The 27,858-nt window shown below is 54.1% G+C and overlaps 2 protein-coding genes across 3 annotated transcripts; both read left to right on the top strand.

The window, feature by feature from the left end:
* Nucleotides 1–181: 181 nt before the first annotated feature.
* On the top strand, nucleotides 182–11,052 carry CCHCR1 (coiled-coil alpha-helical rod protein 1). The gene is made up of 18 exons (XM_016214812.2): nucleotides 182–652; nucleotides 948–1,014; nucleotides 1,093–1,306; nucleotides 3,175–3,478; nucleotides 5,320–5,483; nucleotides 5,585–5,720; nucleotides 5,832–5,942; nucleotides 6,128–6,277; nucleotides 6,716–6,826; nucleotides 6,929–7,035; nucleotides 7,901–8,013; nucleotides 8,191–8,236; nucleotides 8,384–8,520; nucleotides 8,655–8,843; nucleotides 8,928–9,029; nucleotides 9,768–9,919; nucleotides 10,022–10,190; nucleotides 10,436–11,052. Exons 1-18 carry the CDS (start codon nucleotides 440–442, stop codon nucleotides 10,546–10,548), a joined length of 2,598 nt encoding a protein of 865 aa, XP_016070298.2. The 5' UTR covers nucleotides 182–439; the 3' UTR covers nucleotides 10,549–11,052.
* Nucleotides 11,053–12,630: 1,578 nt separating this feature from the next.
* PSORS1C2 (psoriasis susceptibility 1 candidate 2) lies at nucleotides 12,631–14,466 on the top strand. Of its 2 annotated transcripts, none has more exons than XM_016214771.2 (2): nucleotides 12,631–12,831; nucleotides 13,363–14,466. In XM_016214771.2, exons 1-2 carry the CDS (start codon nucleotides 12,777–12,779, stop codon nucleotides 13,713–13,715), a joined length of 408 nt encoding a protein of 135 aa, XP_016070257.1. In that variant the 5' UTR covers nucleotides 12,631–12,776; the 3' UTR covers nucleotides 13,716–14,466. The 2 variants fall into 2 exon arrangements, with proteins under 2 accessions (XP_016070257.1, XP_087673195.1); XM_087817069.1 differs by having other exon boundaries at nucleotides 12,631–12,876.
* Nucleotides 14,467–27,858: the final 13,392 nt, after the last annotated feature.

Raw genomic sequence — 27,858 nt, 5'->3', positions numbered from 1 at the left:
GGGTGAAGGGACGGACGAGGCGGTCAGAGCACCTTAGAGCTCAGGGGCCGACGGGGGAGACTCGGGCGTCGGGGAGGGGCGGGGCCGAGAGCCGCTGGGGCGCGGAGCGAGAGCAGGCTGTTGAGCGGGGGAGGGTGAGAGCGGGGGAGCAGAGGAATGCCTGCAGGAGAAAAGCAAATCAGGGTGCAGGGAGGGAGGCCGATGGGAATCCCAGATTGGGGGAGCTCGACGAATTTGGGCGGGAGAGTGGGAGACCTTGAAGAGCCCTCTGTGCCCTAGGACTCGAGAGAGGAGGGTGGGCGACAGGATTGGAGGCCGACGGGGTAGTAGAAACGGGGGAGCGGCTGGAAGGTGTGGGAGATGTCAGGAAGCTGGCTTCTCCGCCCAGGGGTCTAGGCCGCCTGGACTCCCAGCGTCCTGGGGAGCCGTCCTGCCCGGCATGCCGCATCCACCTGGGGCCAGGCCTTGGGCCAGCGCTTTAGTAGGGGGGGACCCAGGGGCGCTGGCCTGGTGGTGTGCGGATGGGCCTCCCCAAGGCCTCGCTGGGCCACCGAGGGGACTCTGGAGACTGGGCTCGCGGCCCCTGCACTGCGTCCCTCCGCTCTCACCTGAGACCAGGAATGGCAGAGGCTGTAGAAACTTGAGGAGGAGGGTAAAGGCGCTGCCCAGACCCTGAAAGTTCGAGTAAAGCCGAAGAGCTCCCTCAGCCTGTCTCAGTCAAGTCCCTCCCACCCCGTGGCTATTGCCATAGTTACCTCAGGAACCAGGCTGGGTCAAGCAAGTGGTCTTTGGGTATTTCCTACTTCTTTCGGGAAGTAGGAAAAGAGGAGCTTAGAGTCTGCTGGACCTATTATTTGAGTATTGTAACTTTGTTATTTTAGGGGCTTTCTCTCTGGAAGGTTGCCTGAAAATTGAATTGCAGTGCCCTTGTTTCTCCTGTTGTCCAGGGGAACATAGATGGCTGCACACAGAATCTAGAGACTTCAAATAATGTGGAGATGTTCCGACCTTCAGGTCAGTGGGACCTCCCTAGGGGACTGGTGATCGTCTCTTCCTGGGAAACTGACCGTCTTTGTCCTTGTGATTCTTCAGGTTCCACTGGGCTCATCCCCCCATCCCATTTCCAAGCTCGGCCCCTTCCAACCATGCCAAGAATGGCTCCCACCTGGGTCTCAGACATTCCCCTGGTCCAACACCCAGCCCATCAAGGTGTCTCAGAGAGGCAGCCAGACATCCAGAGACCTCAAATGATCATGTGGGAACAGGATGTTTCTGGCAATGGGCAGGAGCCGGGGCAGAGAGGCAGGTAGGAGGTCTGCTGTCACTGTTTTCTCAGGCCTGTTTGCCAGTGATCCTTTACTGAAATAGATTCTTACCCTACTTCAGACCTTAGTTCCATAATTTCTTCATTTTTCCATAGCAATTATTGGTGCGTACAAGGCATAAGTAATAATAAGAGCGTGCTAGATGCTAGGGGTGGGGATAACAAATAAATAGGGGAAATACTGATATCAAGGAACTTAAAATTATAAGGGAAGAGACATTGACCAACAGCTGATGTTAATAAGGCAAGATGAAGTTCAGACTGGGACTCTGTACTGTGCTAGTATGAACTTATTTTGACAGAGTATGTGCTGTTGGAGCTGGCCATGCTATTTGTTGATGTGTTGTCTGTAAAGCTGCGTACTCTTTTTTTTTTTTTTTAAAAAGTATTGATTTTAGAGAGGAAGGGAGAGAGAGAAACATCAATGTTGAGAGAGAGTCACTGATCAGCTGCCTCCTGCACGCCCCCGACTGGGCATGGAGCCTGTAACCCGGGCATGTGCCCTGACCGGAATCGAACCGCGATCTCCTGGATCATGGGTTGACGCTCAACCACTGAGCCATGCTGGCCGGGCAGGCTTCTTATTCATGTTTCCTGTGTATCTTTTCCCTGATAAACTGGCATGTCTTTGTGCCATTGTACTCTAGAGTGGGATTGTGGGCGGATCTACCCTGGACTCCATCAAAGAGGAAGGAGCATGATGACAACACCTGCTCTAGTGTCAGGAGACAGAGACTCTCTGTTCCTAGTGTGGCTACCAGCTATGGGTCCTTTGGCCATCAGCTTAATTTCTGTAGGCTGCAGTTCCCTGCTTTTTAAAAAAATCCTGTGGTTCTGGGCCTCAGTGAGGGAGCTGTGCCAAGAGCCGTGTTATAAGGTGCTTTAAAATTTACGTTACACCAGTCTCGAAAGGTTGGGACTACATAATTTATTGATGTACTGTCCTCTCAGACCCTCATTGAGCATACCTAACACCCATATATGCTTTCAGCCAGCACCTGGCCTCCCCATATTGGTACTGGAAGCCATGAGCTTTCTTTCTCCACTTCTGCACTTCTCCTTGCCCTTAAATCAGAATTCGAAAGCCCCTGAGTATCCTTCCAACCTCTTCAGTTCAGAATGTGTGGCCTAATGATGTGCACAGTTGCTGTTAGGACATTGGCCTGTATATTGCTCTCTCTAGAGCAGCGATTTTCAACCTTTTTCATCTCATGGTACATAAACTAATTACTAAAATTCTGTAGCACACCAAAAATGTATTTTTTGCTGATCTGACAAAAAAGGGTATAATTTTGATTGATTTACAAAAAATATAATAATAGTAATTACCTACTCTTTCTGCTCCAAAGTGACTTTTTAAAAAATTGGGTGCCTATACTTGAATATAAGGATTTCTGGTACCAAGAATTAACCAATCAGATGCAACCTTTTTATGTGACGTGACCAATAAACTACAACTCTATTCTATGATCTATCTATTTATTGTTTAATACGGCATTCGCACCAGACAGCTGTTGTGTTGGCTGTTGCCACTTTTTTACTTGACAGTTTAAGGGAAAAGAGGTCAGCACCCATGACTAAATAGTCAGGTATTGCATGTTTTAAAAATTCTTACAGCACACGGGTTGAAAATCGCTGCTCTAGAGAGCCATGAGCCCAGACACTAGACCTAATATGCTTAGTAGGGCCTCGAATGACAATGGTGATGGAAATGCAGAGATCCCTATGGCCCAACTTTGTCCACCCCTTCTCCCCACATGGGAACAGAGGGATCTTTTCTGACTATTATGACTGTGGCGACCTTCCTAGTGCCAGAGACAGGTCTCACCTGTGCTAACCTGTCTTTCAAGGTCCATGGAGCTGCAGGGGTCTCAGGCCTTGAGCCAGCAGGCAGAACTGATCTCTAGGCAGCTGCAGGAGCTGCGACGGCTCGAGGAGGAGGTCCGGGTCTTGCGGGAGACCTCGCTGCAGCAGAAGATGAGGCTGGAGGCCCAGGCCATGGAACTGGAGGCTCTGGCACGGGCAGAGAAGGCCGGCCGAGCTGAGGCCGAGGGCCTGCGTGCTGCCTTGGCTGGGGCCGAGGTTGTCCGGAAGAACCTGGAAGAGGGGAGCCAGCGGGAGATGGAGGAGGTTCAGAGGCTGCACCAGGAGCAGGTGAATGGGGTGGGAAGGGCTTGGCCCCACAGTGGGGATCTGGGAAGTGGCTTCCCCTCAGAGAGCAGATATTGAAGAAAAGTCCCCCACGAGCAGTGGGGTGATGAAAAAGCATGACCTGGAAGAGGGAGACCTTGGTGTTTTGGTCTTATTCAGATTGTTCTTGTTCCCAGGACTCAGATGACCACCCACCACCTGAAGCCCTCCTTCCCCTTCCAGTAGGGAGTAGTTTGTCTTCCTCCTTCACTCCGGGTACCCAGTTAATCTGGGAGCACTGGGAGTGTGTGTCGTATGATGGACTGGGAAGGGGAGACTGCTCAGTTGGTAAGCATTTATCTGTGCTTACTCTTCCATCCCTGAGACAGGAGCTGAGCCTCTGGTGAGCACATCAGTGAGTCTCTACCTCCTGGGTGCAGCTGGCAGCCTAGTGGGGAACACACATTCAACACTTGATTTAATCCTAAGTAGTTGCCTGCATTTGGGAGAAGTGCCATGAAGAAGGACAAGGGAGCCCTAGCTGGTAGGGGAATTAGGAAAGTCACCCTAATCAGTCAGCATGTTAAGAAACGAAACCATAAAGATACTGGAAGAAAATCTGGGTAAATTCCTTGTAACCTTGAATGGGGAAGGACTTTACATATGAATCAAAATTCAGAGCCACTAAAGAAAAGATTGGTAGTTGACTTTATAATACTGAACTTAGGAATGACAGTAAAAGTAAAATTAAAGGACAGATGATAAACTAAGAAGAATATTTACAGCTCATGTCACAGGAAGAGGCGAATACCCCTATTATATAATGTGTGCGTAGAAATTGACAAGGGGAGTCAGAGAAGTTCAAAGGAAAATATAAATGGCCTTTAGGTTCATGAAAGATGCTTAATTATAAGAGGTGATATTTGTTCCAAGTAGAAGTTGGCTGGTGAGGCGTGTGGGGTGGCGAGGGGAGCTGCTGTGACCGCAGACAGCACATGGGACAGGAGGTGGCCAGAGGGGCTTGTGTGCAGGAGCTGCGGGACCCTGGGTGGTCGTGTGGATGACTGCGAGGCCTTGGCCCATTCAGAACTTTATCTTAAGAACATTGAGCAACTAGTAAAAGGTTTAAAACAGGGAAATGACAGGATCAGCTTTGTGACTTCTATCCAAAAAGATCACTCTGACTGTGGCATGGAAATTGGGCAAAGGGAGACAGACTGGAGATGAGGACAGCCATGCTCCCTCTTTCCTGTCTGTCCCATGACTTCCTCAGTGTTCCTACCTTCTTAGAGCTCCCTTTCAAGTGGGCTGTGGCAGACCCAAGGTCATCTCAGATGACAGCAAGTGCTGAAAGGCCTGGAGCAGGCGGAAGGACAGAGCCGTGGTGGGTGGGGATTGGAGAATGGGGGGCCTTCTCAACAAGGTGACATGTGGAACGTGAGGAGAGCCATAGGAGATGGGCTCAGAGAAGCAGGCCCTGGCATGGGGGCTTCAAGGCTGAGGGAGGAAGCTGGGTTTTGTTCGGAATGCCATGGGGAGCCACTGGAGGTTCCTTGAGCTGGTCGGGAGATTGTTGCCATTGTCGAGGCCAGAGTGGGGGTGGCCTACCTCAGGCTAGTGGTGGAAAGTGGAGAGAAGTGAAGATATAATTTTGGGGAAGACCTGACAGGAACTGCTGATGAGCTGGAGGGCGATGGGGAGTAAGGCCCCAGAGATGGCCCCATTTGATGGCACTGTTGGGCGATGTGTTTGGTTGTTGTCTAAGGTCACAGGAAGTGGGAGGGAACACGGTCAAAGCAGGGGGTGACTTGGAAAGCCCAGGTGTGGGGGTGAGCCTGCCCCGGCTGAGCCCCCTCTCTCTGCAGCTCTCCTCCTTGACACGGGCTCACCAGGAGGCTCTTTCCAGTTTGACCAACAAAGCCGAGGGGTTGGAGAAGTCTCTGACTAGCATGGAAGCCAGCAGGGCAGGAGAAGCCACGGAGCTGGCCATGGCCCGGAGGGAGGCCCAGCTGCTGCGGGAACAGCTGAGGTAAGTAGGTGGGTGGCCCAAGGGGAGCCCAGCAGGTGGTGGGTGGGGTGAGTTTCTAGGGTGCCCCACTGATGGCTACCCTATTCCCATCCTAATCCTAGCAAGACCCAAGAAGACTTGGAGGTTCAGGTGACCTTGGTTGAGAACCTAAGGAGATATGTGGGGGAACAAGTCCCCCCCGAGGTTCACAGCCAGACATGGGAGTCAGAGCGACTGGAGCTTCTAGAGACCGTGCAGGTGAGAATGCCAGTGCATCTGTGCAGCCGATGCGGGTGGCCCAGGCCTGGGAGGGTGTGCCCCAGGAGAGAAGGGTGCAGAGCGGCACTCTCCAGCCTGTCCTGCTGGCAGCACTTGCAGGAGGACCGAGATGGCCTACACGGGACTGCAGAGCTGCTGCGGGTGCGCGTGCAGAGCCTCACACACATCCTTTCCATGCAGGAGGAGGAGCTGGCCAGGAAGGTAGGCCCCTCGCCTGTGCCTCCCTGAGGGTAGGAGGGGTGGGTGTGACCCCGCTGAGAGCTTTTCTTGCTGTACACAGACCTCTTCTCACTGTGGCTCCCGTCGCCTGGCAGTGCAGAGAAAAACCAAGATGCAGCTTCCTCTGCTCCCCTAGTAGCCACACTGCCGCTTCCCCTGCCCCACAGGTGCAGCCTTCAGATTCCCTAGAGCCCGAGTTCCCCAGGAAGGGCCAGTCCCTGCTGACACGCTGGCGGGAGAAGGTGTTTGCCCTCATGGTGCAGCTAAAGGCCCAGGAACTGGAGCATGGAGCGTGCGTGCAGCAGCTGAAGGGACAGGTTACTTGGCATTTTTCCTTCCCATGTTATCCCCCAAACTTGCTGCTGATATGGGGTGGCATTTATTCAACCAGTGTTAGTGAGTGGCTGCCATATGCTGGGAACAGCCCAGAGCAAAGTCAGAGCTTAGGTCCTGGAGTAGACACAGAGGCAAGCAGATAGGTAACATCAAGTAATTGTGCTGTGAAGAAAGGGGTGACCCACCACGTGACAGAGACCAGGGGGGCGGCATCAGGATGGTGAAGAGCGGCCTCTCTGAGGAGGGGTGGGCAGGTCCTCAAGGTGTGGGCACGTGGAAATTGCTTTGGATAGAGACCTGGACTCAGACTCCATTCTCGGGAACCCAAGCTTCTTGTCTCCCTGAATGGTGTTCTTTCTGAGACCTCTGCACCTGTCCCTGCACTCCCAGTGCCCCGCCTGCCTCCTCTCCTCCCCCAGGTGGCAGAACTCCAGGAAAGAGCAGCAGCCCAGAGCCAGGAGCAGGCCATCCTGCAGCGCTCCCTGGAGGACAGAGCTGCACAGGTGGAGGTGGAGCGATTAGGTGCCAAGGTCAGTGTCTGAGGCCAGGCAGGGGCTAAGGGAGCCTGGGAAGCCTGGGTCCTTGGCCACACCCTGGAGAAGGGACCCTTTCCTTTATTGTCTCCTTCACAGTCCCTGCAGATGGAGCTGAACCGGGCCCAGGAAGCTTGGCGCCGGGGGCAGCAGCAGACAGCCTCGGCTGAGGAGCAGCTGAAGCTTGTGGCCAATGCTGTCAGCAGGTGTCTGGGACTGGGTGGGTGGGGTAAGATTTCTGCTTCCCCAGCCTTCCAGGCACCTTGGAGTTTAAGAGCCTCAGCAAGAGCAGCTGGAAAGCTGGCTGGAGGTATTTGGCCCCGTAAAGTTCCTGTATTGTTTCTCCTGGGGCAGCCCCTCCTTGTGCACACCAGGGTTGCTCTCACAGCCACTGTGTGTTTGGCTGCAGGTGAGGCAGCTTCCTCCTGTATTTGGTCCAGTAACAGCTTGAGCTAAAGGGAGCCCTGGGAGGACCCCACCTTCAGTTGTTCAAGGATGGGGAATGTGGGGACTTCTTCTTTTCTTTCTCTTTACAATTTTACAGGCACACCCTGATTAGTTGGGAAAAAATCTAAAGCTGTACGCTTTATCTGCTTATCGATAGTACATCTAAAATCAATGACCGGAGAGGCCCAGACCTGCGGCGGTGCCCAGGGGCCTGCAGGTGAAAAAGTTTAAATTCACTAGTTGAGCCAGCCTGGGGGCACTCGTCTTGGCCTGTCAGAGCCATGTCTCCTCCACCCTTGCCTGCGGTGGCATCTAGGCCCAGATAAGGTGTGCCCATGAACCTTATGACCCAGAGGAGAAGCTTGGAGACCAGGAAGGCCATGGTTTTCTGATGAGCAACTGGATCATATTTATGTGACAGTCACTCCAGGGCTCAAGCCTCAGGTTTTCCTGTTTTAGCAGCTGAGGAGCCCGGACACGACATGACACGGCTTTGGCTTTTCCCTTCCCTGCTGCCCACAGGGCCGTTGCAGGATAGGGTAGAGGGAGTTGTCTCTACCGCAGGTCAAGTCCTTTTGGGAATGAGGTGGGGTTGAAGGGTCAGTGGCCTTGTCCCTTGTCTAGCTTTCAGACCTGGCTCCAGAACACCGAGGCCAAGGTGGAGCAGGCTGCAGCCCGGCTGCCCAGCCTCAGCAGCCGAGTCAGCTATGCCGTCCGCAAGGTCCACACCATTCAGGGTGGGTAGGCCACTGCCAGGCCAGATCTGTGCTGCCCTGTCCCGCCCCGCCAGCTCTCTGCTGACCATGTCCATCCTCTTGCTGTCTCATCAGCCCGTGCCTCTTTTCCTTTACCCCCACCTCCCCTTTCCTCCTCCCCTCACTCATCTCTGTTGCTGTCTGCCTTTTCTCCCCCAGGCCTGATGGCTCGAAAACTGGCCCTTGCTCAGCTGCGCCAGGAGAGGTGAAGTTCAGGGCACTTGGAGGTGGTGGATTGGGGGATCGTGGTGGGGCTTTCAGGTGTTGGTTGCTGAGACCCAAAACAATAGAATGGAGTAGGAATGGGGCATAGGGGTAAGGCAGCTGGGTGATTGCCCCCACTCTGTCTCAGCCGCCCCCCAGCCCCACCAACAGAGGATGTGAGCCTTGAGTTGGAGCAGCTGCGGGAAGAGCGGAGCCGCCTGGATGCAGAAGTGCAGCTCAGTGCCCACATCATCCAGCAGGAGGTGGGCCGCGCCCGGGAGCAAGGTACTCCGGGCCCTGCGGTCCTTGCATTCCAGCTGGGCAGTCAGTGCACTGGGGACACAGTGGAGAAGAGGAGGGAAGAGCTGGGATTGAGGGTGTGGAGAGGCCCAAGGGAGCCTGAGCCCACCCCTTCCCAGGGGAGGCGGAGCGGCAGCAGCTGAATGAGGTGGCCCAGCAGCTGGAGCAGGAGCTGCGGCGGACCCAGGAGTCCCTGGCCAGTGTGGGGCTGCAGCTGGAAGCGGCTCGCCAGAGCCAGCAGGAGAGCACAGAGGAGGCTGCCAGTCTGCGGCAGGAACTGACCCAGCAGCAGGAGATCTATGGGCAAGGTGTGCAGGAGGGGAGATGGGCATGGAGGGTGGGTTCCACGAGCCATGGCTCCCCAACATACCCCATGTGCTCCTTCACCCCAGCTCTGCAAGAGAAGGTGGCTGAAGTGGAATCCCGGCTACGGGACCAGCTCTCAGAAACAGAACGGAGACTGAATGAGGCTCGGCAGGAGCATGCCAAGGCCGGTGAGGTTTGCAGGGGTGGATGTGGGCTTCTGGGGAGAAGGAAATATGGAGACAGGTTATTTTAGAAATTTTCTGTAAAGCTTTTTGTGAAATATGCAGGTGAAGTTATCAGGGAATGGCATAGCTGAATTCTCTAGTGGCGAACACCCACACAGCCAGCACCCAGTCCAAGTGACCTGCCCCGGAGCACCTCCCAGCCACTGCCCCAACAAAAGGGACTGCCACTCCTCATCTCCCACCAAGGAGTACCCCCAGCTCTTTATTAGGAAAAATTTCAAACCCCTCGCAAGTGAAAAGGGTCATGTGATAAGCACCCGCCCTCTGCCTTCTGTGACCACCTGCCACACTTGCTCTCTCTCTGCACACATTGCTAAACACATTTCTGGGGAATTACTGAAAGTGCATTACAAACATCATGGCTGTTGACCTGCATCTCCTACAAAGAGGAAATGTCCCATATAACCTCATGCCGTGGCCACGCTTTAAGAAAATGTACATTAGTTGCACAAAATCTAATATGCAGTCCATATCCAGATTTCCCCTAAGGGACTCTGGGAAGGTCCTGGTGGGGAAGGTGCTGTGGGTTCATGGGTTCATAGGGTCCTAGAGGGGGCAGCTGCCTCCCCGCTGTGCAGGAGAGACATCAGAGCTCCTGCCCATCCCAGCCTTGTTTCCATGGGGCTTTGCCACCTCTGGGCGTCCCCACACCTGTCCCCTCTGTGTCCTGCTTCCCCACAGTGGTCTCGCTGCGTCAGATGCAGCGCAAAGCCACCCGGGAAAAGGAGCGGAACCAGGAGCTCAGGCGCCTGCAGGAGGAGGCCCGGAAGGAGGAGGGGCTGCGGTTGACCCAGCGCCTGCAGGAGCTCGAGAGGGACAAGAACCTCATGCTGGTAGGGGAGGCAGAGGCTGGGGGCTGGTTGGGAATAGAGGTGTGGAAAGAGGAGGGGGAGGCTCTGCCCTGGCTAGGTGGCGTTTAACCCTCTCCTTCCCAGGCCACCTTGCAGCAGGAGGGTCTCCTCTCCCGTTACAAGCAGCAGCGACTGTTGGCAGTTCTTCCTTCCCTGGATAAGGGGAAGCCTGTGCAGTCCAGCCCCAGGCCGTCAGGGTCTTCAGCACCAGGACCTCCAGCAGCAGCACTCTCCCCCAGGAAGACTGTGAAAGGTAATGGCCCGAGTAGGAAGAGATGGGGGGGGAGGCACTACTGGAACCTCTATCCCAGACACTCCAGTGCATGAGTCCTGTTCTTTGTGGCTCTTGGAGAGTCTCAGCCTCCTTTATCCACGCCCGCCATGGACCAGAGAACCTCCTCCCTCACCCCTCCCGCCCTGTGGCAGCCTGTTTCTCTGCACAGAAACACCATGGCCTTCCCCCATCTGGCTCCCATCCCCTGGGGTCTTCTTTCCCAGGATCCCTCTCTGTCCTGCTGGATGACCTGCAGGGCCTGAGTGAGGCCATTTCCAGAGAGGAAGCTGCTTCTCAAGGAGACAACCAGAACTCTCCTGCTCCCGTCTGTCTTTGAGCTGCCGGGTGCTCAGAGCCCCTGGGAGCTCGGGGGCCCTAGGGGGCCAGGAGGATCATGGAGAAGTGGGGTGAGGTTCGGGGGCCCTGCCCTTGGGGATACCAGCCACTAAGGTGTCTGGATTCTGTGCCTCAATAAAGATGACTATAATAGAAGCCACCTCATGGACATGTTGTCTTTGGGAATAGAGGGGCTTTTCTGTGCAGCTGCCTCTTGGGGAAATGTGAGAGGTGGTCCCCCACACAACTTTATCTATATGGTACCTTTTCCAAAACCCCTTTCTAGGTTGCTTGGGAAGTTTCTTGAGAAGCTCCAGTTTTTCTTTGTTCTCTAGTTTTAAAACTCTTTACCTCTGAAAGATGATTAGTGCCAGAGGCAGATAAATATTCACCCATTTAACAGGCAGTGTCCTGCTCGCCCGTGGGGCTTGCCGGGAAGGTCCCTGGGAGAGACGTGCCTGGTGAATGACGGAGCATTTCAGACAAGTGCTATGAAGAGAACAAATGACAGTGATGTGACAGAAGCTGACTGGGCTGGGGTGGAGTAGGTGAGGGAACAGGAAAGGCCTCTGAGGAGGGGACATGGTGTTGGACCTGAGTGGAATGGGTCAAGCTGTGCCACCACTGGGGGGGGGGGCTCCTGCAGGGGGAGTGCAGAGGTGGGCTGGGAGAACTTAGTCTGCAGAAAGCCCTCGACTACCTTTTTATTTTTAAATTTTATTTATTTTTTAAAATATATCTTTATTGGTTTCAGAGAGAGGAAGGGAGAGGGAGAGAGAGACATGAACATCACTGATGAGTCATTGATTGGCTGCTTCCTGCACCCCCTGACTGGGGATCGAGCCCGCATCCCAGGCATGTGCCCTGACCAGGAATCGAACCCTGATCGCCTGGATCCTAGGTCGACGCTCAACCGCTGAACCAGGCCTGGCTGGGCTCAGCTACCTTTTTAAAAAAAATTTGTTGATTTTAGTGGGCACGGGGGAGGCAGGTGGGGAGCGCGAGAGCATTTGCGGCTCCACTTACTTATGCATCATTGCTTCTTGCTTGTGCCCTACTGGAGATCGAACCTGCGTCCTCGGTGTTTCAGGAGGCTGCCCTAACCAACAGCTCTCCGGCCAGGGCCCCTCAAATACTTTTTAAACAGGGAATCAACCACACAATCCAGTTTATGCTTTTAAGAGCCAAGGTGGCTCTCCCTGGGTGTGGGCGGGATAAAGGGAGCAGTTAGAGGGACGCTGGGAGAGGTGCTCCAGCGAGGGCATGGGCCACAGAGGGACAGTGGTGTCCCATGCTGCTGGGGAGGGACCAAGTGGGGAACAACTTGGGAGGAATTGAGTCCTGTTTTGGACACATTATTTCTGAGAAGCTCATTAGACTGCAGGCAGGGGGGTCCTTCCTAAGGGAAAGTTCTAGCAGGATTCCTGAGAGACATAGACAGCATAAGGGGAGGAAGGAGGTAGGCAGAGTTGGAGCCAAGGACAGGGAGGGGACTGGAAGGGCAGGAAGAGGGTCCAGAGGGAGGAGGAAGAGGCTGGGATGACCGGGAGCTGAGCCAACCTCTTCCTGAGCCTCTGGCCCTGACTGATGGAACCAGCTCTAAGGTGGAAAGAAGGAATCAGGATGTCCTCACCTTCCTTGCCCGCACCCACCCCAGGTGGTTCCTGGAGGAAATTCCTCAGAGGCCTCCTGCATGCCTGGAGCTGTCAGCATGCTCCAGAGCAGCATGCTTGGGTCCTGAGGGGTGGGGGAAGCTCTGTGTCCTGACACCATCCTAGCTGCATCCCAGGTATTTTAAAGGGAGAGAGCCCCTCCCCAGGTGTCCTCAGCCCTGTAAGTTGGTGCTTCCCATGCCTGGTGGCTTCCAGTGGCTTTGAGGAATGAAAGGTGGAAGTCCTTGAGATTACGGAGATGACAGGTGGGCAGTGATTGCTGCAGGGAGTGTATGAGCAGTATGTGGAGATGGGTGGGGTGATCAGGGTCCAGGTCATCCACAGAGCCTGCTTGTTTGGGTCTGAGCTGGGGACTAAAATGAGGGACGCCAGCCTCAGAGGTTACACATCAGCCATGGCCTTCCAAACGTGTTTGACCAGTTAGGTTCTGATGGGATTCCTTGTGTCACTGGGCTGGCCTCTCCCCAGAGATTGGCCTCCGCCCCTATAAAGCCTGTTGGGGTTCCCAGGCACCCAGGTTTGGTTCACCCCTGACTTTGGGGGCCAAGACACAGCCATGATGCTCAACTGGAAGCTGCTGGGGATCCTGGTCCTTTGCTTATACACTGGAGGTGAGCTGGGGATAGAGGCTAGGGTGCAATTTGGGGTGATGGGGGGTGGTCAAGGTGAGAAGAAGGAGACCACTAAGGAGGGGGCGTGAACTGGATGCATAGGGATGGAGGAGGTTCTGGGAATTCGCATGAGGGGAGAGTTAAAAGGCTGCGAGAGGCGCATGTAGCTCAGAGCACATGTCTTGCAGGCTGGGAGGTAGCTCCATGTGGCCATTTAGGTCAGAATTTGGATGTGCGGAGCTGAGGTGTAGTGAAGGAGGGTGAAGGTCACAGGGTGCCACATGGGGCCAAGGTGGGATGACCCAATCAGGGCTGGATAGGGCTTATTTGGGGGCCGTCTCAGTCTAAAGGTAAGTTAATGGCTCGAGACAGAGTTCTCACGTCATTTTAGGACCACTTCAGTGTTTTGTAAATGTGTGGGGAGTTACTTCTGAGGTCTGTTTCTGGGATCAGCTCAGGCTGCGGTCCATCCCAGACAGGCTGTGTCTGCAGCCTGCTGGGCCTCACCACCTCTTTCCTTTCTCCTTCTAGGCATCTCAGGCAGTGGAGACCACACCTCTTCCCCACCCACAGAGGCCGGACCAGAGGAGGGCTCCCCAACATTGCCTCAGGGTCCTCCAATCCCTGGTGACCCCTGGCCAGGGGTACCCCCTATCTTTGAGGACCCTCCACCTCCAGGCCCCAGTCATCCCTGGGGAGACCCTAAATCTGGAGTCTGGCCGCCTGAGCCTCCTAGAACTGATCCTCCTCAACCTCCCCTGCCTGACGATCCCTGGCCAGCAGGACCCCAGCCACCAGAAAACCCCTGGCCACCGGCCCCTGAGGTGGACCACGGGCCTCAGGAGGAGCCAGACCAGGACCTACCCCTGGAAGAGTACAGATAAAGGGATTTCCCAGAGGCTTCCCGAGCCCATCTCCACCTTCTGACTCCCCTGAGTTATCCCCCATTCAGCCTAACTCTGTAATTCCCTTCCTCATTCCCTCAACTGTGTTCTCAACCCTGAAGGTCCCTCTCGGTATTTTCTGTCCCCTCCTGAGATCCGTATTCAGCCGCTGCGTCTCCCCTCTTTTTTCTCTGACGGCATGAGCATACACCCTGCCTTGGTCCAGTCCTCTCATCTACTTGCCCCCACCTCCTCCTCCCGACCCTGGGGCTCCTGGGCCCCACTGGCCGCTCTGTGTTTTCTGCTGCCACTGGGTGGCTCGCAGTTAGGAACTATCAGGAGGTAGTGATAGTGCTTCTGTGAAATGGAAAAATAATTTCATAATTTTGAATCTAGGCCGATGCTTTGCCAATGGTCTGGCCCCTCCTCACAGCCACACCCCTACGGAGACCTGGAAGTAACTTGAGTTCCTGGCTTGCAGTATGCACCAGTATGTGGGTCTCAGTCGCAGGGTGGCTGGAAGTGTAACTGTCAGGGTCCAAGGGCGCTCAGACCCACGTTTACCGCACTCTGGGACCCGATTTTGAATAAGGAGAAGCCAGGTTAAGTCTCTCTTCAATAGCTCATAGTTTTTGCAGACCCCTGCTGAAACATGGAAACATTCCCAGGGGCAAGCGTGCTGGACAAGTGTTAAGGGGATCGTTTTTCACAAATATATGTGCCCCTTCCGAAATGAATCTGCCGGACAGCTGTCCCCTTTGCACCCGCCTCCAGCAACACAGCGCCCTTCTCCCCCTACTCAAAGGCCCAGCTCTCTTACCCACCCTGAACCCGGCCATGGGGCTCTTCCTCGAGCCTAAGTAAATGGGAAATAGAAATCAGCTCTTTCTTTTTCTTTCTTTAAAAAAAAAAAAAAAAAAGGTTTCAGAGAGAGAGAGAGAGGAAGGGAGGGGGAAAAGAGAGAGATAGATGAGTCATTGATTGGCTGCCTCCTGCATGGCCCCGACTGGACATCGAGCCACGAGCTCCTGGCTCACAGGTCGATGCTCAACCACTGAGCCACACAGGCAGGGTGAGAGATGCATTTTCAATAAAAGTTTGTTTTTCTGTTACTCATAGTTGATATTTGTAGTTTTGATCAATTATGTCTTGAAACAATTGTCATTATAGACTCACTGCAAAAATAACTGTATTTAACATTTAGTCTTACAACCACAGTAAATAAACTTCAATTTATATATGTATCTCTGTTACAGAGATATACAATAAGGACTTTCCAAAAATACTATAAAATACAAAAAAAGATACAATGAAAATTTCATTCAGATAAAACTCTATAGGGAAAGTGGAACGGAAAAAGGAACAAAAAGAAAAAGAAATGAGGTGAGTTTGCTGGCTGGTCCAAGGGCCTGTTCATATATTAAAGGATGTTAAGGATGTGGGAGCGCAAAGCGTCAGGCCCATCTGCTCCACTGAAAGAGCCAGGTGGCCGTTGGTATGAAGTGCATTTCCCGGGGAAGTATAATACGCTTTTCAGTACTTAAACTTATAATGGAAAATGTTAGCTGTTGACTTAAGGATATGTGAGGGGTACAATATTTTACAGTTCTTTTTAAAATTTTTCAGAGAGACACACATCAATTTGTTGTTCCACTTATTTATGCATTCATTTGTTGCTTCTTGTCCGTGCCCTGACTGGGCGTCGACCCCAGCCTTGGTGTACCTATGGGCAAGTCAGGTAGCTCGGCTGGAGTGTCATCCGGCCGCTGAAGGATTTGCGGATGGATTCCATCTCTGGCCTGGGCACATACGGGAAGCAAGCAATTGATGTGTCTCTCTCACAGTGATGTTTCTTTCTCTCTCTCTCTCTCCCCTCTTTAAAATCAGTTAAAAAACATATCCTTAGGTGAGGATTAAAAAAATAAAATTACTTAAGAGAGGGTATTTGAGCAGGAAAGTTGAAAGGGCAAGAGTCCAGAGATCCCAACGGCCTGTTAACTGAGTGGCTGACCAGGGTGGGGGCGGAAGAGGGGCTAAAAGAAATCGAGGGCTCTGATCTTAAAATTCATCCCATAGGACCACATAGTTTGTTTATGTAGTAACTCCCATTAAAACCTGTAAGTCACCAGTTTGAAAACAACAACAACCCTAAGTTTAGAGTTTAGAAATAATCTTGGAACATAAAAATTTAATAGGCCCCAAAGTGGTTTGGGTTCACCATTCACTCAGGCAGTCATTATCTTATACCTGTAACATGACCATCAATACTGAGTGCCCTGGGAGAGTATAAAGAATGAAAGTATACAGTTCCCAGGCCCGAGAAGCTTAAAATTAAACTGGAGGAGACAAGATTTACATGCAAAGTTAAATAACCATGTCACAGACAGTAGGGCTGCATGTAACTAAATAATTACTCGAGGAAGCACCTAAGTAGCCTTGGAGTCAATGTCCTGAGTTCGAATGACACTCAAGGGGAGGGAGCTGGGACAATCAGGGGAGGCTTCCAGGAGGAGGGCGCAGCGGAAGGGCAGGCTGTGTGGCAGGTGGACCCGGAGGTCGGGCTGCTGGCTGGGAGGGGCAGTCCCCGCCGGCCCGGCCCTGCGTGCACGCGTGGGCAGCCTCGGGCTGTGCTCTCCTGTGTGCTGTTCCCAGCTGCCTGGAATGGCCTTCGCTCCCCAGCCAGTCAGATTTCTGTTCGGTGCCGCCTGTCCACTGGCCGCCCCCACCCTCACCTGGCCACCGCTTCTGGCTGCAGCAGACCCTGGAACTCCGACTCATTCCTAGCCGTCCTACCCTTGAGCCCCCGGGGGCAGAGGCTGTTCTGCACATTTCCTCTAAGGCCTTTCACCATTTGGGTGCCTACTGACCTCTGTGGCTGCTGGGACTTTGCCAGGTGCAGGGAGTGCTGGAAGCACCTGGAAATGTAGTGCCACTCCACACAGCCCATCCCCTGCCCCAACCCTAAGTGGACCGACAAATAGGGGGGTACCAATACCCCAGTTCTCTGACCCCAGGTTGCTCTCTGTGAGATTTTGCTTGGCCTCCTTCCCTTCCAGGTCCCTGTCCCTGAGACAGGCTAGTCAGCCAGGACAAGTGAGATAGGGAAGCTAAGACAGTTAACCTGCCAAGCAGTTTACAGCCATCTAAAATTGCTAAATCCTATCTCCCCTTATCAAGGACACTTAAGAGTAAATGGTTTGCACTTCTCCTCCCCAACCTTAGGGCAAATAACCCAAATCACCCTACTCAGATAGAGGGAGAGACAGCAGAAATCCAATTAGTGCCATTTGCCAGCCACACCCAAGGACAGATGAAGCCTGGGGAATCAATCTCATTTTGGCACATCAGCATAAAGCTGATGAATATTCTATTGAGATCCTCCCCTAAGACCTCCCCTAATCTCCCAGCCTTTAAAAACCCTCACGAGCCTGGCCAGTGTGTCTCAGCAGTTGACCATCGACCTATGATCCAGGAGATCACCGATTCCCAGTCATGGCACATGCCGGGGTTGCGGGCTCGATCCCCAGTAGGGGGCGTGCAGGAGGTAGCCAATCAATGACTCTCATCATTGATGTTTTTCTCTCTCTCTCCCTCTCCCTTCCTCTCTCTGAAATAAAAAAAGATTTTTTAAACAAACAAACAAACCCTCAAAAGGCGCCTGGGTGTGCCCTCTCTCCCGGGAGCATGCCTGTGCCTTCTTCCTTCTCAAGCATGCATCTCCTAAACTCTGAGTCCCCACAAAATTTGCAACCAGGGGAGCAATGGGAAGTGGCAGCTGTCCCCTGCTAACCTCCTGAATCTGTCTCCAAGGCCCCTTGTCTCTGATTTTTCAGTGAGCTAAAGCAGCCCCGCCTAGGGTCTCCTGTTGCTTCCTCTGTCCTGGTCCGTCCTTGTTCCACTGTGCCCCGCTTTAATAAATGTACTCTCCAAATCACCTTTCCTGCACAAAGTCAAGAATTCACACACTACTGTCTGGCCCAAGGCAGACCCTGCTTGGTAGCATCCCCACTCCCTTTCCCTTCTCCCCACTCTCATCACTTTTTAATAATCCCTTTTACTGGAATATTTGTCTCAGGATCTGCCTCTGGTGAATCAACCTAAGCCACGAAGCACAGTCTTCTTCGAACCCTCCAAGGTGCTTCTCACTGTGCTTGTGGTGTGTGGCCACTGTTGTCAAATGCCCTACAGATTAAGCTTTCACTTAATTTACACAATAATCCCATCATTATCACCATTTTTGGGAAGAGAGAATCAGGCTATGGAGAGGTACATGCGAGGTCATTCTGAGGACAAATGGCAAAACTGGGATTTGAACTCAGGTCATCCAATGTCAATGTCTCTGGTTTTAACCACTACATTTTCCCATCTCTTTATTCATCTGTGTACCCCTGACACAAAATACAGTGCCTGGGCCTCCAAGGACGCTTAGTATGTTGTGTTAGTGACAGTTCTCCAGAGAAACAGAACCAATAGAATATAGCATTGGAGATTCATCGTAGGAATTGGCTTGAGACTATGGAGCCACGATCTGCCACCTGCAAGCTGCACACCCAGGAAAGCCAGTGCAGTAATACAGTCTGAGTTGGAACCAGGGGAGCAGATGGCGTAGGTCCCAGTCCCAGAGGAAAGGCCAGGAGTGCCAAAGTCCAGGGGTAGGTGAAGCTGGATGTCCCAGCTCACAGAGTAAATTAGCCCTTCCTCCACCATCTCGTCAAAGACTGGATGACACCATTCACATTGGTGAGGGCGAATCTTCTGTACTCAGTCCACCAATTCAAATGCTAATCTCTTCCAGAAGCACCCTCTTAGACACAGCCAGAGCAGTGTTGCCAGCTCCCTGGGTATCCCATAGCCCAACCTAGTGGACAGAAAATTAACCAGGGCTGCTGAATGTCTGAATTCACTGATGAATGAATGATGACTTTGGGCAACAGAGAGTAGGCTGAAATGGTGGGCCAGATTTCTCAGACATGAGAGGGTGGGGTCCTGCTGAAATAAGCATTTTCAGGAACCCCCACGGGAGGATGGGATGTGGTAAAAGGCTTTATTTGCATGGAGTTACATTCCTTTGGTTGTAAATCCCATGCTCCTTAACCCACTCCTGAAAGAGGGGCAACTGGGGTTCCAGCAGAGCCAAAAGCAAGGCCAGTGTCCAGAGCTTCCGCTCCATGTTGCAGCCAGGACCAGTTCAGCATTCAGGCTAATAAAACTCCATTAGTCCATTGTGTGAGCCATGGGGACGCAGGGGAGCACATCCCCTGCAACAGGAGCTCAGGCAAGCAGGAGAGGCCAAAGGACTCCTTTGTTCAGAAGTTTAAATATTCAGGGTTTTGGGCCTTGCAGTGGCCACATTTATTCTGGCCCATTACCTATTCCCAGATGTGATTGACAGATAAGCTCCTTTTCCTGTTACTCAGACCTTATTGGGCATGTGTCTAAACTGCCTTTGTCCAGTCCCTTCCCCCATCAGTCAGTGGGGACAGATTTGAATGTTAAATTACAGCTTCCTCGTAAAAGCTGTATAAATGGCCTGCCTATATTATCTAGTCTTCCCTTTACTCCTTTCCCATTAAATATTAACCGGATTATTGCAATGGTATCAGATTTATAATCTAGAAAAGACAGATATATTGCTGGACGGGTAGCTTGGGGAGATTGTGTAGGTGTGGGTGCCGGGCTCAGGAGCTCCTGTGAGGGATCTGTGCCCAGTGGGGGGGAGGAATGCACGCTCAGCATGGACTGCAGGGAGGCGTGGGATGAAGGGTGTTCATGTAAGGAACATGAGTTTTTCTCTGTTCACTTGGTGCCTGGGCTGTCAGCACGTCCAGGCTGGCTGCAGTTCATTTGTGTGGTCTGTAGTGCCGCGGGGTCCCAGCCCTCCACACCGTCCCCCAGTAGGCTCCTGGAGAAAAGGGCAGAGGTGCCCGCAGCAGTCCTACAGCTTCTCCGAGGCCTCGTGGCTCCCAGCTTCCATGGGCAGTGATGGGACTGCAGACCCCACGAAGAGGAAGCTTTGGGCATCTCTGCCCCAGGGACCTCAGTCTTGCAGCCTCCCTGATACAGGTCTCGGAATGGCCGCAGAGGCTCCCCCTGGCCCCTGAATCGGAATGCTCCCGGCGACAGCCTCTGGCAGGGCCCACCCGAATCCCAGGACCCAGAGATGTAAGGCAGCAGAGAGCCTGAGGAATGCCAGGCCTGGGGACTGCCATGCTCCGCTGGTAGGAACATGTGGGAGTTCGGACTCAGGGAGAGCCTGGGCTGAGTGGTGACTGCGAGGTTGGCCTGGGCTTCCAGGACCGGGGGAGCCGATGCCCAGCTCTCAGCCCACCTTTCTCCTCCACTCCCTGCCCAGCCCGTGCTAGCCACTGGGAGTAGAGTCGCCCCACTTCTGCCTTGGGTGCCCCTCTGTCCTGTGTCCAAGCCGGGTCCCTGGGGGCAGTCTGGGGTCCGGGCTGCACTCTGTCTCGTCCCCGGTGAGGCCGAGTTGGGGCATATCCCAGTCTCTGCTCAGGGTCAGGGTGGAAGCACAGGCTTTGATCAGAGGAAAGGAAGCTGGAGAAGCAGGGGAAGAAGTAGGTGAAGGAGACCAGAGGCAGGTGGGGAGGAAGGGCGTGCAGGAGGAGGTGACAGTGATTGGAAGGAGGGGAAAGCGTCCAGAGGAGGAGGGACAATGAAGGGGAGAGGCCAGAGGAGAGGGGGAGGGGGAGGGAGTGGGGCGCACCGGCAGGCCCTTTCTGGGAGGACCGAGGCGGGGCTCCCTGAGCCAACTGCCCGTGGGGGGGGATATCATTCCTAGGCAGACCGGTGGGGAGGGCATTGATGAGGGCTGCTTGGTGGAGATGGGCGTTCCTCGGCCCCTCCCGGGAGAGGGGTTCTCAGAGCTTCACCAACTGCACATTAGGAGGTCGTAGGGAACGTTTTATTATTGATCACAGTCGTTATTATTTTTGTTTATTTATTTACTTATTTAATCGTCACCCAAGGACTTGTTTTTACCGATTTGAGAGAGAGAGAAACATCAATGCGAGAGAAAAACATCAAGCCGTTGCCTTCTGCATGCGCCCTGGCTGGGGATGGAACCCATGACCTAGGTGTGTGCCCTGACGGGGACTCGAACCCTCCACCTTTTGGTGTACGCGATGACGCTCCAACCAACGGAGCCACCCAGCCAGGGCATTGTTATTATTTTTATATTACTATTTTAATTAAGCCTCCCCCTGCTGATGAGTGGATGGCCAAATAAGTATTTATCTCCTCAAATGCCCTATTCCTGGGAGGGGTCAACTCTGACGCTCAAAGAGGCGGTAAGAAAACAATAAAGACAACTTTGTTTAAAAAGAAAAATAATTTAGCCCTGGCCAGTTTGGCTCAGTGGTTAGAGCGTCAGCCTGTGGACTGAAGGGTCCCAGGCTCGATTCCAGCCAATGGCATGTACCTCGGTTGCAGGCTCGATCCCACGCCCCGGAGCGTGCAGGAGGCATCCAATCAGTGTGTCCCTTTCATACTGATGTTTCTCTCTCTCTGCCTCTCTTCCACACTCTCTGTGAAGCAATGGAAAAAATATGCTCAGGTGAGGATTTAAAAAAAAAAAGAATTTATATGAGTTTGAGCCAAACTGACAACATATGCTGGAAAGCAAGACCCCAAATGCTCCCAAGAATAACATTTTGCAGCCTCTCGTATGCATCTGAGGTTAAGGAGGGAACGAGAAGAGTACAGGAGGCCGAGAGAGCAAGGCCGGTCGGGTTCCAGGGGAGTGGAGGTTTGGTGCTCTTGAGCATGGTTACTCCTTCAAGGCCCATTGTTTCTGGCATTTCAAAGTGTGCTAACCTAGATGCTCAGGGACAACGGACAGGGTGACTGCCCACCGAACCTGCCCAGTTAGGGATCTGTGACTTACTGCAGCCCTTTCTCGTCCACAAAGGGAAGAAAGTCTAGACCCTCAGACTGATCTCCGATGCCCTCCCACGTCAGTGACAAGTTCATTGGGAATGGAAAGCGAAAACAAGTTTCTAAAGGAGAAAGAGAGAAAGTCATTGAGTCCCTGATGGCCCAGGAAGGATTTAGGGTGCTCACTGCTTTCCTTCATTTCCACAATATTATGCTAGCTCCCTTGCCTTCCTCTTCTGGGAGAGTATGAGCTTCTTGAGGGCAGGACGGCATGGTCTGTGTTCTTATGCCTCACTTCTCACCCAGTGCCTGGCCCAAAGCTGTTCCATTAAGCAAATTACTAGCTTCACTTCACAGGATGAGAAAGCTACTGCTGAGAGAGGTGACTGCCTGTCCAAGGCAACACAAGTGCCAAAGTCAAGACGGTGCCAGACTGCTTGACTCCAAACTAGTTCTTCCCAGTTTCACACAACAAGTGGGTGAGTGGGAGAGAGAAGGGGAGGCATGAGGTAATTGGAAATTTTAATACCTATAACAGGCCATAGATTGTCACCCAAGGGTGCTGTGTTTCTTGGCTGGGAGGAGACTGAGTGGGACTGGATGGTAAGGATTGACACTAGGACCTACTGTGTCCTATCCATTCCAGTTAGACAGTGCTCATGCTTCCATCTGCCCTGGTGGCCCCACCCAGACGGACTGCAGCCGGGACGCTGTTGCCTCTTACGTCAACATGGAATCATGGAATTAAATGATAGGACAGGAACCACAGATTTAGAGAATAGCTCAGTGCCTTGGACATGTAGCTAAATGCTTGGCCAAAGAAAGAAAAGAGCCTAGGCTGAGTATCGTGGTCTAATCTAATAGTGGAGGCTGAGTGAGCCCGAGGCAGCGTGGGGCACAGCCTGGCTGGGCCGGCAAGTGTGACTGGACAGGATACACGGTTGTCTGCTCTCTGCCCGTCTCTGGCAGGGAAACCGGCTTCCGTGGGCCAGTCACGTATTGAGTATGTCCTGTGTGGTGCTGGGCGATGGCCACTGTCCCAGGAAGCAGTTTCAGTCCTCCCTGCCCTCCAGCAGCTGTGTCTAGGGAGGAAACAAACATGCAAATCATGGCAATAAAATGTGACTGAGTTGAATTAGAGGCTCACCACAGGCAGGAGCCCAGGAGGGAATTCCTAACTATGCCAGCTGCCCTTTTCAAATTCATTTCACCAAAGACTTGCTTTGCTATAAACTGAATCGCTCTCACTGTACATGTTCTTCCCCCTCTAACCTTTAATGAAGTGCCCACCAGGTGCCTGGCACTGGTTCAAAAAACTTCTTGAATTAAACCAAATTTGCCATGTTTCTTTCCTTAGTATCCTCAAAGCATATCACCCTTAGCTCTGCCTTTATTATTTTTTTTCAGTCCTCATCCGAGGATATTTTTTCCACCCCAACCGGGGCCAGGGATCGAGCCTGCAACTGAGGAAGTGTCCTTGGCCAGAATCGAACCCATGACACTTCAGTCCATGGCTGACACTCTAACCACTGAGCCAAACCGGCCAGAGCTGAGCTCTGCCTTTTGCAGTGTAATCTTAGCTCCTGGGGGCAGACAGGATAACATAAAGGCAACAGCATCAGATGGGACCAGAGCCTTAGTCCCTAGTCTACCATCCGTCCTCTGTGACCTGGGATGTGACTTCAAGGGATCTCTTCGCTCAGGTTTAAATGCCCACGCAATGCTGAGCGCCTGAATTCCTCGAGTGTGCTCCATGCTCTACCACCAGGGGGCAGCCTAGAGACCCAAGGGTCTCTTTGCCTCTAACCTCACCAGCCCGGGCCTCCCTCAGGCCTCACCAAAGTCTTTCAGTTGCCAAGGTCACCCCTCTAAGGTGAGTCAGGCACGGGAGTGGGGGGGTGGGGGGTGAGGGGGTGGGGGGTGAGGTGACACAGCCTACAGGCCCTGCCAGGGAGGGGCTGTCAGCCAGAGGATTCAGTTGGGATGGAAGAAGGAGAGAGGATGGGCCCTCGTGATCCCCTTTGGGAAGCTCCAAGGGCCACACTCACCACGACGCCCTTGGGGCACAGGCCTGTCCAGCCTCCCAAAGCACATTCAGACGTCGCCCTGGTGTCCCTCTCACACTCTCCTGCTCCGTCCTGTGCGTCAGGGAGGGAGCTGGGCCCCTAATTCTGGGTGACTGATAACAATAAAAGCCATGAACAGCCCCAGTGGAAAGGATGAGTAACCGGTGAACTTGAGCACTGTGCAGTGCTAGCTTCCACACGCAGTCCAGGAGACAGGGAGGAGGAAAGGTATTGTCACTCAGAGCTAATCAGCCTCCACAGTCATCTCCTCACAAGACCAGAGAGCTAGTGGACACGTCAGAAGTCACTTAGAGCCATGAAGTCTTGGGCCCAGCGACTCCCTGCTACTTGCAGAAACAGGGTGCGTGGCAGGGAGGAATGCTGGGCAGATCCCCCACCTCCCAAATTCTTCCTCTTCAGGACTCAGCCTGAAGATGCCCCAGCTCTGACCCCAGTCCTTTGACCCCAATCCTCACTCCCACATCCCAGTTGCAGTGCCCCAGGTCCCTTGCAGGCTGCCGCTGGGCTGTAAGAGGAGGCTGAGCAGGCCAAGCTCCAGAAGGCCTGTCCTAGAGGACAGACTGACAGATGGGGCTGAGTGGAGGAAGGAAGAGCTGAGTGGTTCTCAGCTAGGGCAATAAGGTATGCTGGAGTGGGACCCCCGCAGCCTGGCGCAGAGTCCCTGAAGCACACAGCACTGCCCTCCCGCCCCCAGCGTGGGCAGTCCCGCCTTCCCCGCCCCGTCACGGGAGCTCTACTACTTGTTGATGGATGTGCGCTGCATCTCAGAGAAAAGGGCATCCCGGGGAGAGGAGAGGCTTAGGGGCCTCACTCAGGGCAATGAGGGCGGGACAGGGGGCCCACGAGAGAGCACATCGAGGGGCACATCAGAGCCATGTCCACGCGCCTGCTGCCTGCCTGCTGGACGAGCCTCCAGGACACCGGCCTTGGCCAAGGGTGTGTCCCACCCTCCACCTACAGTGGGCTTTACACTTTGACGTGGGAGGGACAAGGGCCGGAAACCAGAGGGAAGGAATGTGTCCAGAATAAGCAGGGAGGGGAAGAGTGGCCCAGACATGTCTGTTCATTCTTTTTTTCCAAAAAATCACCACGTGCCTCCTGTGCCTTCCTGCCTGGAGATCAGTGGACAGCATGTGCTCTGCCCACTGTCATGGGCCCTGCCGTCCAGGGCCAATGCTTTTGGTCACATTTTGAGGCCCTGTGGGGGCTGCACAGGTGATGTACCACAGAGTCCACCTGAGAAGAGAGGCCAAAGGAGTCAGGCCAGGCCGACATAGAAGCTGCCCTTGTTTGGCTACCCGGGGAGAAACCGCGAGGCAGGCAGCGAGGGAGAGGCTAAGGCGGAGAGTTTAGCCAGTCACATGGGCCACCCGGCTAAAGCACAGGCCAGTAGGAAATCCTGCATGTAAAGCTCTCCTCACCTTCTGTGTTCTTGGTTACCGTCCCCACTGTGGCTCCGAGTGGACCCTGAGTGAGCAGCAGCTTCCCTCTGAGGGAGGGAACAGTGATGGCAGGAGAGCTAAGTCCCCAGCTGGCGGGAGTGCCGGAGACCCAGAAGCAGGAGAGCAGACAGGAGGGGACCAGCCACAGGTCCTGGGGCCCAGCGTGGCTCCGGTGGCCTCTCCACCTCTCGCCATGAAAAATAAGCTCGTCTTTCAGGCTTTTCCTGTGCCTATTTTTGTCATTCCCTTTTCTTCTGTCTCTGGCCTAAGCCTTAGGTCTCCCGAGGACCTCGTGCCTGTCCTGAGCTCAGGCCCTGGATGCGGTGCAGAGGAGAGGAGCCCGGTGGGGGCAGGGACAGCATACAGTTGGCTGACTTCTCACTTCTTAACTGTCCAGGCTCCGGTGGCACACGAGGAATCTCACACATTCTCACAGGTTTTCGGGACCTCTGAAGTCTGTCCTTGGACCACCGCCATTAATCTGTGGCATGGTGTCCGCATGGAGAGGGAGGGGACCCAGTTGGGCTTTGGAGCGCAATGGACTCGTGTTTGAGTCCTTTCTAAACTCTTTTGCTTGTTACCAGCTGGTTTGGGCAAATACTTTAAATTCTGTTTTCTCATCTATGAAAAGGGAAAGACAAACATTTCCCTGCAGGGCTATTGTGAGGGCCCGACCGCGAGCAGTGTGCAGTGCCTGGGGGATATGTGGCCCTCAGTCACAGTCAGGACCTGGTGGTTCTCTACCTGACCGTACCCTCCCCTGCTCAGAGCTCTCAGTCCCCCCTCCAGCCTGGCGTCAGGGACCACCTGCCTTGCTGGGCGCCCCCCCCCTCGCCTTCCCGCCAACTCAAACCTGTGCTGCTTCTAAATATGTCTTCAGCACTGTCAGGCTCCCTGCCCTTCTCCTCACTCCTCAAGGCCTGGAGAGTCCCGCCTCCTCCAGGAAGCCAGGTGCCTGCCCCCTGTCTATGCTGTGTGCGCCCAGCTGGCTGCAGCTCCTCGAGGACAAGGACAATTCCTTTTCCTCCTTGTTGCAACTTCCGAAGCAGGACCCAGGGCGCAGAGCCAGTGCTGTGCTGAGAGCAGCAGCACAGAGCACAGGGGCCTGGAGTCATGAGACCTCCTTTCCTCTTGAATAAGAGCAGGGACCCCCATCTCTTGCCTCTGGAAGGCACGTGCTTTAAGTTTGGTTTTCTCTGGTGGGGGTTGAGCCTGGGCACCCACACTCATGCAGTCCACCCACTGGCAGGCACTCGATGGCTGGTTGGGGGACTCTGTCATTGGGGAACTCGGCAGTCTGTGCTGAGCGGCCAGGAGGTGGTCTGACCCCGGTGGGAACTCAGCCAGTGTCCCTCAGCTGCCCTCCTGGACCCCATCAGCTTCCGACTTTTGCTGCCTGAGCTGAATGGGGCCAATGGTGAGCACCGGGGACATAGCAGAGTACAGCGCCCGGAGCAGGTGGCGGGATGGGCTGGAAAGATGTGGGCAGAGTGGACGGGAGGACGGCGTGGGAGAAGGAATGTGGCCGCACACCAGGGTGTGGGCGGCGAAGATCTGGCGAGGGGCCCACAGAGACTGCCTCCTGCAGCACCGGCTGTGCTGGCCAAGGCCTGATGCGCCGGGAGGGATGGGAGGACAGACTGTTGACGCCTGTTTGTGGGGAAAGGAATACCTTGCAGCCCCACCATTCTCCTACCTTCCCACCCACGGGGCTCCTTGCCGGAGCCTCTCTTGGGCACCTTCCTCCCTCCTCCCAGCTCCTCCTTCCCTCCTCCTCCTGGAGACACCCAGGGGGAGAGGGAACCTCTGTGGCCAGGAGGGTCACCGAGCAGCTGACTGGAAAGGAGCAATGTCATTTTCAACAGCACCCTTGTGCGCAGTGTAGGGGGTGGAGGGCCCAGGAGACTGCAGAGAGCCTGGGCTGAGGGGTAGGTGTCGCTCAGTGAGGGAACCAGACAGGACACTGAGGCTCCCTTGCCCAGTGCCTGCATCTCTTGCTCCACCTAACCTTCCTGATAATTTCCCGTCTGATAGTCACTAAAACCCGCAAGGCAGGTCTGAAATACCCCCGTTTGACAGATGAGGATTTCGACGGTCAGAAAAGTTTGGTGAGTTGCCCACAGCTGGGAGGTGAGCTGGCACCCAAGCCAGGTCCCCGCCCCCCTTTACCACCTCTCTTCAGGGGGGCTGTCCTGGGACCTCCGCTCCCTTAGCCCCTGATGCTCCTACCCACTCCCATTCCCAGTGCCAGCAGAAAGCTGGGGACTATTTACAGTCTAATTAATGTAAATTAGGTAAAATTAAAAACTCAGTTCCTCCGGTTGTTTACTAGCCCCATTCCAAGTGTTCAGCAGCCACAGACCGTTTCTTTCATTGCAGAAGGTGCCATGGGCAGCGTGGGGCTGGAGGGAGCCTAGCGAGGAGACTGGAGAGTGTGGGACCAGGGCCTGGGTGAGGGGAGCCCCGAGAGGCCCGGTGGGCGTGGGGAGCAGCAGAGAGCCGCAGGAGCCGTCTCCCCGGCGCCTCCCTCCGATACTGATACTCCTGCAATACCAGTGAGCAATTAGGCGACTGGGGTGGGGCCAGGACCGGAGCTGGAGGGAGAGGCTGCCCGGTGGTGGTGGAGGCGGGATCCACCCTCACTGCAGTTCTCCCTGGTCCTCCAGGGCCACCTTTCATCCTTTGCCGGCCCTCCTGCCCCTTCCTGTTTGCTCACCCAGGCCC

The sequence above is a fragment of the Miniopterus natalensis genome, chromosome 5, assembly GCF_054644295.1.
Source record: "Miniopterus natalensis isolate mMinNat1 chromosome 5, mMinNat1.hap1, whole genome shotgun sequence".
Lineage (NCBI taxonomy): Eukaryota > Metazoa > Chordata > Mammalia > Chiroptera > Miniopteridae > Miniopterus > Miniopterus natalensis.
This window is presented reverse-complemented; position numbering and strand designations above follow the sequence as displayed.